Here is a 15,187-nt window from a genome sequence, read left to right on the forward strand (position 1 = left end):
TCCTGTATCTCACCGTGGTCCACCAAATGCCCCAGGGAGCACACCAGATAACAGCCATTTTATCTTCTAAGCTGCAGACTGCTTCCAGGCTGAGGGCTTCCCAGGCTTCCCTGACATTCATTAAAATGTCACTTCTGATTTCTCTTGGGAACCAGAAGTCAAGTTTTTCAGCCTGAAACGACTATTCTAAAGCCCATAAAGGATGCAGGTGAATGTGCACAGCCTCTGCAGGCTTCAGAAAGTGCTCCAGTTCCCTTCAGAGAGTTAAAAGGGGCTGCAACAGCAGACTTCCGTATCCACGGTTTTTAGTATCTGCAGAAGGTCCGAGAACGGATCCCTTATGGATACTGAGATGCCACCTGTAGTTAAACTATTTTTAGATTCACGTACCAAATGTTTCATTGCATGATATTTAGAATTATCACAGTTAAGAATCAAAACAGGTCAGTAAATATTTCAGTTTATTGTATTTGACTACAATGCTGCTGTCCATTGACTGCCTAAAGCAGTAGTTCCCAAACTTTTTAGCACCGAGACCCACTTCTTAAACGACACTCTGTTGGGACCCACCTAGGTTTACCAGATTTTTTAAAAAGGAGATCTAGAAATAAATAAAATAAATAAAATTACTTACTAGTTATTACTTAATTACTTACTAGTTATTAAGTAATGATAACTAGAAAAAGATCTTCAAATCATTTATATTCCTATATTTATACATACTTGCAAACTGCTGGAGCAGAGCTCTTTGCAGGGTAATTAGCAGCTACAGTATCTGATGTCTGAGTAACCTTAATGCTTGAGGCAATAATCTAATCTTTCCATCACCCTTTGGCGACCCACCAAAAATCAGGTTGTGATCCACCAGTGGGTCTCGGCCCACAGTTTGGGGACCACTGACCTAAAGTCATCTTACCCTTTAGTGTTTTGGGTCTCATCAAACATTGATGAGTATATTACATTTGACCAGTTGTCTTTTTTTATTTATGGTATTGACCACTCACTAGACTAGAGCAATTTACATGAACTTCTTCAGTCTTTGGAATAATTTTGGACTTTGGGAGTTGCTGCAGTTTGAGATTGGATCAGTTGGAGTTGAGATGCCAGCTTGTGGACCAAGAATAGAATTCAGGAAAGAACAAGGGCAGTCAAAGGACCAAAGCAGACTTTAAAAAAATGCTGTGTGTTGTTTAACTACAGTTTTCCATGTTACATTAATGTGGATCTGGAAAACATGCACTGAAGTAAGTAGAAATGCCTAACTTTTATCAATGGCGCATGTTTCAAGAGGGGGGAGTTTTAAGTTGAGACCTTTTGGAATGGTTAAACAATAATTGTATGTTTTTAGCTTAAGTCAATTACTTTGCTGAGAAATTCTTCGTGTTTTTAGCCCATTTTTTGGAGAAGAGTTCTATTTTGAGATACCACGGACATTCCAGTGTTTATCATTCTATGTGTATGACAAGAGTGTCTTACAGAGGGACCTACGTATAGGTATGTAATATATTTTATTTTTATTTAAAATATTTATATTTTGCCTTTCTCTTCCATAGTGAAAGATACCCAAGGCAACTTTAAAAAGGTGTTTCCTGTATATTAGTAGTTGCCTATATGATATAAGGGGTGCGGCGCCTCAGTTGTTAAAGACACTAGACTGTCAGCTGGAAGGTTGGCAGCCCAGGAGTTTGAGACCCAGGTGCTGCGGAACAGGGTGAGCTCCTGTTACTTGCCTGGCAGCCTAGCAGTTCAAAAGCATGTAAATGCAAGTAGATAAATAGGTACCACTTTGGTGGGTAGGTAACAGCATTCCGTGCGCTTTACGTTTAGTCATGCTGGCCACATGACCATGGAAGATGTCTTCAGACAACGCTGGCTCCCTTGGCTTGAAAATGGAGATGAGCACCGCCCCCTAGGATCAGACACGACTGTGCAGAGGAAACCTTTACCGTACATGATATAATTTTGTCATTTAAATGGAAAAGAATTAATCTGTTGTAATCTTACTGAGATTGACATAATTTAATATTGGAGGCTTTATTCTGAAATCTTGGTGGTTGTTCATTAATATCCCCTAATGATTATATGCTATTATTGCATTCTATGAAAGGCGTTTAGGATACATAAACATATTTAGGACATAGTTCTAAACTGAGGACTTGCCGCCACCACATCCCCCATGTTTGCAAGAGGAGAAAGTAGAAGATTACTTTCATGTTAAGAACAAGCAGTTCCATATTGGCGTATAAACATGGGGTTAACTAGAGGTAGAGTGAGCCAGGATATCCAACCTCAGAAGTGGACCCTGATATATTCTAACTCTACTTAGTTAACAAAAGGTAGTTCCCTGAGCTCGAACAAAGTGTGCTTTGTTCTTAAAAATGAAACTTTCACTCTCCTTGTTGTGTGCAAGCCCACTGCTTCCTTAGGCTTCTTCATGCAGCACTGTTTTCTTGAAATTTTTTTCTTCTTAATAACTAACTTCCATATGAAGTCTAACATGTATACTTTCACTAATTTGACTGTTTCAAACAGATGACTATATTTTCATCTGGTTGATTTGTTTCCTGTAGGAAAAGTACCTATCAAAAAAGAAGATCTTAGCAGATACTCTGGCAAAGAAACGTGGTTTATGCTTCAAGCTGTTGATCCTAATTCAGAGGTTCAGGTAAAATTGAGAAACCATGGAAAGTTAGTGCTATGTTGTGTAAAAGGTGTTTTTTAATAACTGTATGAAATCCCATGCTGGGTGAAATGAATATAGTTGCCTGATAATGTGTGAGTTCTGACATGCCAATTCAAAACTGAAATTTGTAATATTGTATTATTCTCTTAATCTATTCCAGTGGTTCCCGAGACTCACTTTTTAAAACAATGCTGTATCGGGACCCACCTGGCTTGGCGAGACTAAAAAAAGTTTCCCTTACCAGCTGCTCAAGCATCTGTTTTTTTATTATGGTTTGGGTCCAACTTCTGGAGCTTTTGAGCTCCACATTCATTGGATCAGAACCATTCTGGTGGCCCTGCATTCCCCTTTGCCTGGCCTTGAAAAGGAGCCAAGACACATTTGCATACTCATGAATAAACATGCGCATGTGGCTTTGCTTTCCATAGGACTCAATAATTGTCAACTGGGGGGAACTTCCTTCTCACCTGTCTTTTGGGGCCTGTTTTATAGGGTCAGGATTCTGGTGGTGTTGCATTCCTCTTGGCTTGCTTCTTCAAAGTGGGCTGAGGCATATTTGCCTACTTGCCAGTAGACGTATATAGTGACTCAGTTTCCCTTTCCATAATGCTCAGTACGTTTTCCTTGTTAGCTGTCAGCATGTCAGCTTCACGACCCATCACCTATCAAGTTGTGGCACACTGGTGGGTCCTGAACCACAGTTTGGAAAACACTTATTTTATGGACCTAATGGTGACCTTTCCATACAGGCACAAATGTGCCTGGCAAGCATTCTGCCATGGTCATGGAAGCTTATGAATTTACTGTGTGTGTGTGAGCGAGTGTGTGTGTGAGCGAGCGTGTGTGTGAGCACACAGGAGTTGTATAAAATAACTTTCTCCATTCTTGTCTTCTACTTGGATTTCTCCAAATCAAATGTTTTTCCCCCTTTCAAGTAGAAATAGCAAGTGTATGCAAAAATGCTCTTTGTTTGTCAGGTTGTCTTCAAATGCACACCTGTTAGTCAGAACTAGGCTGTTGTCTCTTCAACTTTTATTGTCCTGAATAACGATAACAAAACGCAGACTGTTTTGTGTCATTCTTAAATCTGTTTAGTCTGACATAAGGCAACTTAAAATATCCCTAATGTATTTCAGGCCAGACTTCATTTTTCTTCTCCCAGGGTAGTCATACAGTGTAAAATACATTAAAATCAGAATTTTATATTGCAAAACAACCTCAGTAATTCTGAATGTGTATTAAATACTTGTAGAGGCATGACTTATACAGTTGTTTGAACTACAGCAACCATGTAGCTATATTTAAGAATATCCCTTTCCCATAATGTGTAATTGAACCTCTTCTTTGAGTAGAATAACCTTTGATACTCATGTAGAAAAGGCTGTTTGGGGATTTGGCAGGTACATATGGATTTCCCATTCCCTAGAATGGCCTAATATGCTAATTGTGCTAATGCCAAGATGACGTGGGGGAGAGAAATTGACTGTGTATTGCCTCAACTAGCCCTTGCATAGTAATCTTACCTCCCCCTGAACACTTCCCAGAGAAGCTTATGGTAACTTGCAAGTTGAAGTGGGGTTACATTGTAGAGTCCTTTAAAAAGTGTGTATATATATAGTTTTATATATTTTATATTAACTATACTAAAAAGAGCATAGTTAATGGAAGATGTCTACCTGTATAATTGACAAGATAGGTTATTCTGTCAGTTGTCTAATTGTGGCACAGTATGTGGTGTGGTTGATTTCCTTTTGACATCTCTTGCATATCTGAGGTGGTCTAATGACAGCTGAATTGTTTTGTTCATAGGACCTTAAATTATGATGAAACAGTTTTTCCTTGATTGAGCAGCAGTCATGCAGTAGGTAGTATGTAATAACAGTATAAAACATGTAGTTGAATAATGGCATTTCCAAGTGAATGTTTTGGGCTTGGTTACAGCAAAAGCAAGCTATCTTTATTCCATACAAATTTTATGAAATTTGGAGGTCTGTGTGTGATATCTTAAGACAGGGGTCTCCAAACTCTGGTTCAGATGCGGCCCACAGCAAGCCTCTGTCCAACCTGCAGTCAGCCTCTTGTCCCCTGAGAGCCTCTTGTCCACTCAACTGAACACAACTGGAGCTGTGCTCTGGTTGTGTCTGGAGGATGTTCTGAAAGCCAGAGAGGTTGAATGAATGAGCCCATTTGTTCATTTATTCACTCATCTAAGTTCCATCTCTTATTTATTTAAATTTTATATTTAAATTTTTTTCCAGCCCTCAGCACTGCACCAGATATTTGATGCGGCCCTCTGGCCAAAAAGTTGGGAGACCCCTGCTTTAAGGAAATAGTACTACAGACAGTATTGGTTCCTTTTTTGGATATGTCATTTTCAAGTCATCCTGCTCTTTTTCTCCTGATGAAGAGCTTATTGCTCAAAATGCACTGGAATTTTCAGTGTAAGAAAGCTCTCCTGAACCTCGAGAGTTTTTGTGTTTGATTTGCAGGGCTCTCCCTATTTCCTGATCTGCTGCAGAGCAGTGAACAAGATAAACACAAGAATTTGAGAATCGTTCAGATTCTGGTACAATTGAGAATTATCAGGGATATTCTCATAGTGATATCAAAAATAATGATAGCTATTTAAAAATCCAAAGTAGCATCAACATCTTAATCCTTGACCGCCTTGCCTAACTCTCTCTAGTTATTGCAATAGTATCTTAATACTGTGAGGTATTATCTGAACTGATATCCTTCTTGTTTTTGTAGGTAAGTTAAACTGTGCATTGGCTTCCCATTCATCTTGTAAACATGATGCTATTGAGGAAGGGGGATGCACTTAGAAGTAGTTAGTGAATTGCCCAACAGAAACTTTGTAATTTATTTGATGTAGTAAGAACCTTCAGATTCTGTTTGCCTCCCAACCTGGAGTTGTGCTTTTTAAAACACTCTAGGATTGGAACAGTTTTCAACAATCATCGCTTGATAACTTTGTGGTCTAAATAGCTAAAGGATTTGGGAAAACATCTGTGCTGTAGTGCACCAAAAGGAATTAATTATAGAGATGCTCAGTGCCTGAGTCCAGAAGTGTTCTAGCAGTGACTTATTGTATTACTTCTTAAATAACAGGCTTGTCTTGCTTAGGGTGTGTGTTGTTCATGTATGATAATACTACTAGCAATTTGTTTCCTAGTTTTGAGTGTGTACTGCCATTTTTAAAAGGATTATGAAGTTATTACATTGTAGACTAGACTCTCCCCTTGTCTAAAGTTAGTCTATTATGATTTGGATCTTTAAAAATACATTGATTTAAAAGCATCATGTTGTCCTTGAAAACTTTTATAGGAAGAGTTCTTCATTTAGAAACAACATGCTAATTTTCTGTTCTAAGAAAAGTTTACTGACACCTAGAAACAAACAAGAAATCCTCTTAATTTTTCTAATGTAAATAGCCAATTATATAAAAACTTGAATATGAGTTCTTGAATACAAGCAAAATAAAAATCCTTTAAGTCAAGTTTAGTACAACAGAAAGTTATGTTTAATGGTTTCCACATTTCACTGTAAAGTTTTCTGTATAAGTTTATAGTAAAAACAAATGCAACATGGTTGATGCTAAGTTCATTGCAGTGAGATAAACATGGTTCACTGGCATTGACCAGTCATAGTTCTTGACACTTTCGGTTTGGTGGTTGCTATTAAATTGCCTTCTTTTAACTTACTTGATCCAAATGAAGCAGGTGCTGGTTTCAGATGTTAGTTTGGAGTGGAAGTGTTCTCTGTAGTAGAGTGGATGACTCTTCACTCTCAGCTGGATGATGGAAACAGAACTGGAACCACAAAGTTATGTGGTAACTGTAATTGTGTGGCAACGTAGTTGCATAGCACTCAGTCATGCAGTAATTCCTTCCTTTATAGCATGCTTTCAGGAAGGGAGATGACGATGACAAGATTGTAGTAACATAGCCGAATAATGAGTGGTTCTCCCTTGAAATTACAGATACTAGATGTTAATAAACTTCTTTGCAGCTTACTACATTTTTCTTAATTTCTGTTCAAAATGGTAATTTAAACTTATGGTGTGTACTGAAATAAACCTACAGCCATGAGTGGGGAAAATTGAAAACAAGTTGCATTTGTCATATGCCCAGAGATATGATTGACACAGGCTCTTTCATATGAAACCTTATTTTCTTTTATTGGCAGGGAAAAGTTCACCTTGAATTAAAACTGAATGAACTGATTACAGATAATGGAACAGTGTGCCAGCAGCTAGTAGTACAGTAAGGATATTAATTATTCTTGTTCTGCTTGTTTATAAAATTTGAAGGTAATAAAACTGCTATTGCTGAAACTGCTTTGGTGATCTTGTCTGTTGGGACCTGTCAGTCTTTTCAGAGCATATTTGCAAGTAAAGCTTTTGAACTTGTTGCAGTACCACTGGCCTTTAATAATAGATGAGCTCACTCTTTCCTGATAATTTCATTTTTCCTAGCTTTCTCAGAAAAAATTATCCTTAAGGTGCTGAGAAATCAATTCATTCTGGCAGAAATGATTTTTAGTTAGTTATGCAGTTAGTCTAACTCCAGCAATGAATTGGGAGGCATAGGAAGCCACTCCCTTGCAGTTCAGCAAGAAATGATGCTCCTGATCAGGCCTTAAGGATGATGCTTTTGATTAGCAGCAATTTTTGCTGGTAGCTCTTCTTCTCTTGCAAGGGCTAATACATTGTGGTGGTGGTGTTGGGGAACTGAATAGGGCGAGCCAAATAGTTTTGCCTAAACTTTGGAGGGTGCTTAGGTTTATATTAAATTGTCTGATTGGTTTACCATCCACCAGCTCAGGCAGCTTGGTTTCTGAATTTTCCCCAATTTTGAGTTCTGCCCATTAGCTTTGTCAAACTATACAATAAGCTTCACACCATGATAGAACACAACATTGTTTCAAAGAATGACTTCATGTGTTCAAGCATCACTAAGCAAGTAGGAATGTTAATCTGTTCTTAGATTTTATAACTTACTGCTGTTTAGACTTCTGATATTCCTCAGTGAATTCTAGAACAAGTGGTCCCCTAAATAAGACATAGCCATTGATTGTATACTTCAAACTTTTCTGTGCTGCTATGGCAAATGTATATACGACACTTATGGTAAGGCATTCGATAACAAACATTTTCAAAGCCTGTTATTTCTTGGTGGCTTAAAGAATTCTATTAAGAATCTGATTTAAATGCACTATCCAACTGTAATGTCTTTGACAGTTTCCTGGCTGCATACACACAGGTCACAGAGAGCATGTCTACCATCCTTGTAGGATAGATTCTATAACTTCACAAATGCTTTTTCTTATAGGATAAAACATGAACCCTTGCAAAACTCTTGCTAGGCTTGGTTGGCTTTAATAAAGAGATACCACACCAAAACCTGTACATTGTAAATGGTTTCTAGAGTCAGTTGAAAATATTTAGGGTTTTTTCCTGTCTTTAGTTGTTTTGTTGATCTGATCAGGCTCAGCTGTATGTTTCTTCTGAGAAGCCATAAGAGCATGTTATCCCATGTGCATTGCTTACACCAATTGTCAGTGGCTGGTTGGTCAGTCAGCCAAATATTTTTTGTGTGACTGATTTTGGGGTAAGTTATGGAGCTTTTCCTAAATCTTTGTAGAAGGGAGCCCAACAAGAACACATGGTAGCTGGGACATGAGGAAAACACAACAGTGCATTCAGAAAAGGATTCAAAGTAGCAAGCCCCATACTTCCCTTAAAATACCTTTTTTGTTTGTTGTTTTTTGGTACTAGGCAAAGACATTTTTTTAATTCTCTCATTCTTCCTGATATTTTAACTTTGCTGGCCTTTTCAATTTCCATTTTGGTGTTATAATTTGCCAGGCAAAAAAAAATTCAGAATATCTTGTATTGCGCCAGAAGTTTAATTGGAGAGGTGCTTATTTAAAGTCCATTCCAAGAGTTGTTCATATAACAAGGATTACTAAATATTTAAAGCTTTTCACCTGTCTGATATGCAAGTTGTACATTTATGGTTCCTCAATCTCCTACCAATTATATTTGCTTTTAAATACCCTTTCAGACAATGAATTAATATTCTATTAATATTCTAAGCATCAGGGAGCCCTGCGGAAGGATACTTGGGGCTCCCTGCAACTTCTGCAGCTGCCAGCAGCCCTCAGTAAGTAAAAATAGCCCCTTTTCAGCCCCATTAGCGATGCAATCCTGGGGATTGGGTTGCTACCTCCCCCTTTCCCTGCCCGGTAAAAGGACAGGGGAAGCTTTACACAAGCTGGTGGGTTGCAACCCACCAGTCTGAGAACCACTGCTTAGTGGATACCTTCCTTCCAGATTTCACAGAACCATTTACTAGCACCCATTGAGACCTGTTGTTTTTTTAATACTTTTTAATTTTATTAAAAACAAACAAAACACACACAAACAAACAAAAAAAACACATTACAAGTTATATGGCGAATGTGATCTCAAATGACATTTCTTGTTCTACTACAAAATCATACAAAAAATTATCAAACTTTAACAATCTACACCTATTATAAAATACCTTTTCCACACAAATAGAAAAATAAAAAAATAAAAAGTTAACTCCTATCTACTCATCAAATCCATAGATCACTTGGACCACTTTTCCCTCTATGCGCAGAAAGTCCATGAATGGTTTCCAATTGTCCATAAAAGATTTTATTGACTTATCTTTAAGAAAAATTGTAGGTTTGTCCATTTCTACCAAATCCAATACCTCTAACCACCAATCTTCCAATGTGGGTATCTCCGGAATTTTCCAGTATTTGGCATACAGTATTTATAAAAACATAGTTTCATAATCTTTCTGAATTGAATCATCCAGTATTCCCAACAAAAAAGCTTCTGGTTTCATTTGTAAATTTACCTTCAATATCAACTACATTTGCTGGTGTATCAAAGTCCAATCTTTTTTCGCTTTTGTACAAGTCCACCACATATGATAGAACTTTCCTTCTTGTCCTTTACACTTCCAACATCTATTTGGTACATTTTCATACATTTTTGCCAATCTACCTGGAGTCAAATACCATCTATGCATCATCTTATAAAAGTTCTCTTTAAGGTTTTCATTCAAAGTAAATTTCAGTCTCTTAATCCACAAGCTCTCCCATTACTCCATGGATATCTCATGACCAACATTCTTGCCCATTGTATCATATACTCCTTAACCGGTTGCTCTTCTGTCTCATATTTTAACAATAACTTATACATTTTAGTAATGACTTGTTCTTCTACCAGACATAATTGACTCTCCAATAGAGACATACAGTCTTCAAAACCATACATGTTCTTATCCATTCTGAATCTCTCCAAAAGCTGTACATACTGAAACCATTGACAACTAAATCCGTCCCCTAAAAGTTCCTCTCTTGTCTTCATTCTATATTTGGTTTGTGTAAAAACTATTAAATTTCTATATGATATCCAAGATTCTGTAGAACTTATATGACGACCAAAAAAAGCTTCTTGTGGAGAGATCCCTATGGTATTTTTGTATAAAATCTGTTTGTATTTACTCCATACTCTCAGCAAAGCATGTCTAACATAGTGATTTTTAAATTCTTGATTTGCTTTTAATTTATCATACCGTAAAAACCCATGCCATCCAAACCTTATATCTGTTGTTCAACTAGCTTTGAACTTATGTAACAATAGTAGTATTAGCCCACACTGTCTATTTTATCAACAAGGTTATATGGCAATTTTCAGATACTTTGCTGAAATTTAGCTATTCTGTATCTTTGACTTTCCAATAATCTACTAGACACTAAAATAAAAAGTGATATGATTACCTTTGCATAGTTTGTTCTTAATTCCATACTGATTCCTAGAAATCGTTATGTTCCAACCCAGGTGTCCTTTGTTCTGTACTCATGCTGTTTGTCTATTTGGAAATACACTTGGTTGATTTTTGTTTTTCCTGGGTCAGTTTTTCCCTTTTGTGCTTAAACTTGATCACAACTAGTTGCAACAGGGTTTGATGATTTGTGGAATTGAATGGGTGCTTGACTGTCTTCATAACTAGAAGAAAGTGAGTTTGTTCACAGGCCTGAACCTAGCATCTGCAAGACATTTATTGTTTTGTGTGTTAAATAACAGTAATGTCATCTTTTCTGGTAGTGGTATTGTTTCAGTGGAGAGAATCTTGTCCCTAATTCTGTGTCGCCACCGAGTTAGTTCTGCAACTCAAAGAATCAAGCATTGTTTGTATACAAATTGTAAGAATATATATTCTTATAATGAGTAGTTCACAAAGTGATTTACATAGTGAAATAAATCAGTAAATAGGAAGTGCTCACACTCTTTTAAAAAAAAAAAAAATAGAAGCAGTACCAGCAGCAGCCACTGGAAAAGATGCTATGCTGGAGTGAAATTACTTTTGTGTATTTCTTGCTAAGCATATCCATTGACTCCAACAGTGCCATAGTTCATGTTAAATTCAGATTTGAAGCCTGAACTACATGTTCTCCACAGGTCCTAGAATCCCCATTGAGAACTACTCAGGCCTTTGCTGTTAACTTTAACAGTACACTCAGTAATAAAGTTCCCTATCACTGCAGCTAGTGATGTGGGACACATGCTGGGAAATTCAGTACCAAGTGGCCACATAGTGGGAGCTGCTTAACATAGCTAGAGGGTGGAATATTCACCATGGGGAGTCTGATCTTTGTGATTAATGTAATGTATAGCCTGGCCCTGAAAGTCGGCCACCTGGTACTTAGGATTACTGATACAGTAAAAACTAGAGATGAAAGGCATCTGATCATGCATACTTTGCTTTGTAGATGGGAAGCTCATTGACACAGATACAGGAAAATTAAAATGTAGAACTTGTGCTAATACAATGCTTTGTCCATCAGACTTGATGCATTTTAACCAAACTGCAACTGGACTAATTCTGTCATTTCTTTAAAAAATATATATATTCTAGGTTGAAGGAGTGTCATGGGCTGCCTCTTATCAATGGACAAAATTGTGACCCTTATGCTACAGTATCCGTTGTGGGTCCTTCAAGGTAGTAACTTTAAATGTATTTATTAAGAATATTAATATACTGTTTTTCAACAAGAAGGTTCACAAAATGGTTCACATAGCAAAAATGGTTCGCTGTCCCACATTGTTTCACAAACCAAAGATGAAAATAACTCCAGCATGCAGCCACTAGGAAAGGTGCTATGCTGGTATGAATAGGAATGGTTTCTCACCCCTTGCTAAACATTGGAGGAGCATCACTTTTTAAAAGTACCTCTTTTTATTGAAGCTGTCAAAGTGTAACTTGTTCAGTTATTCTGTACATTATCACTAAAACTTTAAGTTGGTGAATTTAATCATTTACTTATCAACATCTCTAGTGTTATGGTCTAAATTTAACAAGGGAGTATGGAATCAACTTAGCATGTGGGGGTTTAATTGCTTTACTGACAGTCTATTTGCATATCACTGGAACTTCTGACTAGACTTGCATAGGATTGTGCTGTACATTTATAAGATGTTTGAGGCAGGATTTTTTTACTGGTGTGTGTCATACATGCAACTATTTGGACTAAGGAATGCTAATCACTGCTGTCTTTTAAGATGCATAATATCGGCAGTGGAGGTGTTGCAGGGTCAAGAATATGAAGAACATCAACAGATGAGGGAATATGCTTAGCATGTCCAGGTGGATGGATGAACTCAGAACTTGGTGCTGATGATTCTGACCCATTTCAAACTTTAATACATCTCTTTTGTGGATGCTTTCAAATGCTCTGATGCTAAAGTGATCTGGAAATCCTGTGTATGTATCAGAGCTTCCAACTTTTCTAGTTAGCATCCCACACAAACACATTATAAGCAGGTTTTAAGAGCCCCACAGTTATGTGTGGGCAAACTTTGCAGATGAAATGATAGCAGCATATGGTTATATATAAAATCACACTTTACATGGAGCTGTCCATTCTAAATCCTTAGCACACACTGACTTCAGTGTCACTTCAAAACTTCAAGTGGTCAGTCATGCATTCTGTTTACCAAATACCTTGGGTCTTTCATAAAATAACTTCATAATATCGTGTAACTGCATGATTCATTCATGTCAATACAGTATTTTTATAATTGTATGTTTTAAGTTTTGTATGGTAAAACTGTGCCATATTGGAATAGGAATGACCAAAAGAAGACAAAGGTAAAGAAGAAAACAAGCAATCCACAATTTAATGAAACATTTTATTTTGAGGTAACTAATTTCCTATCAAAATAACTTGTTGGTATGTTGCCTGCCTATCTGTGCTATTTTAAGCTTCTCCTTTATCTACCTGAATACTAACTATGAAGCGAAAAACTTTATATATCAGTGTCTGTGGCGCCTTAGAGTTTTCTACACAAAGTTAGACTGGCTCCTGCTCTCAAGGAGCTTGTAATCTAAAACAGAATATGGAGAGAAGAAGGAAAGGAGAGAGTTAGAAGTGTTGAATTTGGGCAGGCCCAATGCCACATAAACCTGGTTCAGTTGGGGTTGAGAATTGGTGGACTAAGCCATACAGCTCATGAACTGGGCAAAAATGTGGAGAGGAAAGTACCTTTGAGTGGCTGTGGGTGGTGAATTTGGAGGAGTGGAGATGGCAGGGATATAATAGGGTATGGCAGGATGATGGGGAGCTTTAAAAGGAAGGATAAGGAGTTTGTACTGAATACAGAAGGGGATGTGAAGGGATTTGAAGGGGAACATGTGAGTGATGGGGAGATGGAGTGGCATTAGCAATAGAATTTGGGGTAGAGATAAGAAAACAGGTGTAAAAGAGGAAGCCGAAACAGAAAATGCCCAGAGCAAGAGTCTGAACTTCAGCTTTGGAAGGGAAATGGAGACCCTTGCAGTGTTCTACTGTGGGAATAACTGCTAGAATAGAGCAAAAGAGAGAATTTAAAATAAGCCAGGACTGGTTCTTGGGTAACATGGTGAATGCCTGTGCTTGCAGATATAGAAAGGTCAAGGAAAGGAATGCTTATGAAGAAAAATGAGTAGCTAGGACTTAGTCGTTTGATCATGCATGTTGCATCTCAAGTGAATACACTGGGCAGATGGAGATGTGAGATTCCATGGGAAATTAGAAATGTTCAGCTGGGTGGCCTAAGCATATATAGGGTATAGGTTACCCTGCATTTAAGTCCTTTTTTTTTTTAGGAACTGGATGTGAAAATTTCATGCACTTGTATCTTTTATAGCTGTATATTTTCTGCATCTGCATATTTTCTTACTCCATTGCGCTTTTAAAGGGACATCCTGTAGATTTTGCTATTGCTGGGCCTATATACTTTTTTTCTCCCCACACCCCCCAAACTCTTTAAGGGACATTTACTTATCCCAGTATTGTTAGTTTTAGTATTTATGTCATTCATTGGAATAAGGGAGAGAGACACCTCTGCCTGTCTCACTTATCTCTCTCCCTCGGTGTCTAGCTCCACTGTGGCAGCAGCCCTGAACTCCAGGGGAGAGAGGAAAGCTCTCTCCTTCCTTCTCTCACATACTGAAGAGAATGGAGCTGGTCTGGACTCCATGGAGGTGGCAGCCTGGGGGAGGTAGTGGATGTATGTAGGGTACTTGCCATCTCGTCCAATTAACTGCCTGGCATTAAGTTATCAATATACGTCATGGATGGGCTGCCTCTTTGTGGGGTGTGCTGGTTTATACATGTTCAGGACTGCATGCTGCTCTGTAGTCTCGATCCTCTCCTTTCTTCCATGTTCCCCTCTTCAGTTCAAGTGGAGTTCAGTGGAGAGCATGGGTGCATGTAATGTCCTCATTAACCCCTATTTGCATTATTTCTTATGGAGCAAAATTCCTTTTTAAGTAATTTCTTATAAGTCCAAATGTTCCAGTCCCTAACCTTGGCTTATAAAGGGAACCCCACCCCCCAAAATGGGGTCATAGCCACTGAAGAGGTCACCCAAGGAGAAGGTGACCTCTTGATTTTTCTCTGTAAACCGCTTTGAACTTTTTGTTGAAAAGCGGTATATAAATACTGTTAATAATAATAATAATAAAGGTGTAGAGAGAATAGCAGGGAGCAGAATCCTGAGGGAGCTGACTGATGACGATCTTCCCCCACTGAAAACACTAAATGAATAGCCTGACCCAATAGTCTAATGCAGAGAGGGATTCAAGGAAGAGAGTGTGATCAACTGTCTCAAAGCTACTTTTCATAAAGGGTAAGGATACTTGTCGGTTTAGCTGTGGGAAGATCACCTGATTTTTAGCAAGAGCAACTTAGTGGTGGAGACAAGCCAGATCTCTGAAGCTGTTTAAGTTGCATGTAGCTCACAGAAGGGTTTTAGTTTTCTCATATGAGCTGATAGAATGAAAATGCGTTGATTTTTCTTCTCCCTCTTTTGTAATAAATCTTTTGCTTGCTTTTAATTATGTTTTTTGCTTCATATTGCTTGGGTGTAACCCCTTTGCACTAAATGCCAGTTAGATATTCATGCAAGCTTCCACT

General features: G+C 37.9%; 1 protein-coding gene across 1 annotated transcript in view; it reads left to right on the forward strand.

Annotated features, from left to right (window-relative positions):
• RASA2 (RAS p21 protein activator 2) overlaps positions 1-15,187 on the forward strand; it is a 66,677-nt gene that overhangs the window by 15,523 nt on the left and 35,967 nt on the right. Inside the window, exons 3-7 of the mRNA XM_066620586.1 lie at positions 1,391-1,494; positions 2,571-2,665; positions 6,872-6,948; positions 11,647-11,730; positions 12,858-12,930. Of these exons, the coding sequence (XP_066476683.1) occupies positions 1,391-1,494; positions 2,571-2,665; positions 6,872-6,948; positions 11,647-11,730; positions 12,858-12,930 (433 nt within the window). The remainder of the gene's footprint in view (positions 1-1,390; positions 1,495-2,570; positions 2,666-6,871; positions 6,949-11,646; positions 11,731-12,857; positions 12,931-15,187) is intronic.

This window comes from Tiliqua scincoides, chromosome 3 (genome assembly GCF_035046505.1).
Source record: "Tiliqua scincoides isolate rTilSci1 chromosome 3, rTilSci1.hap2, whole genome shotgun sequence".
Classification (NCBI taxonomy): domain Eukaryota; kingdom Metazoa; phylum Chordata; class Lepidosauria; order Squamata; family Scincidae; genus Tiliqua; species Tiliqua scincoides.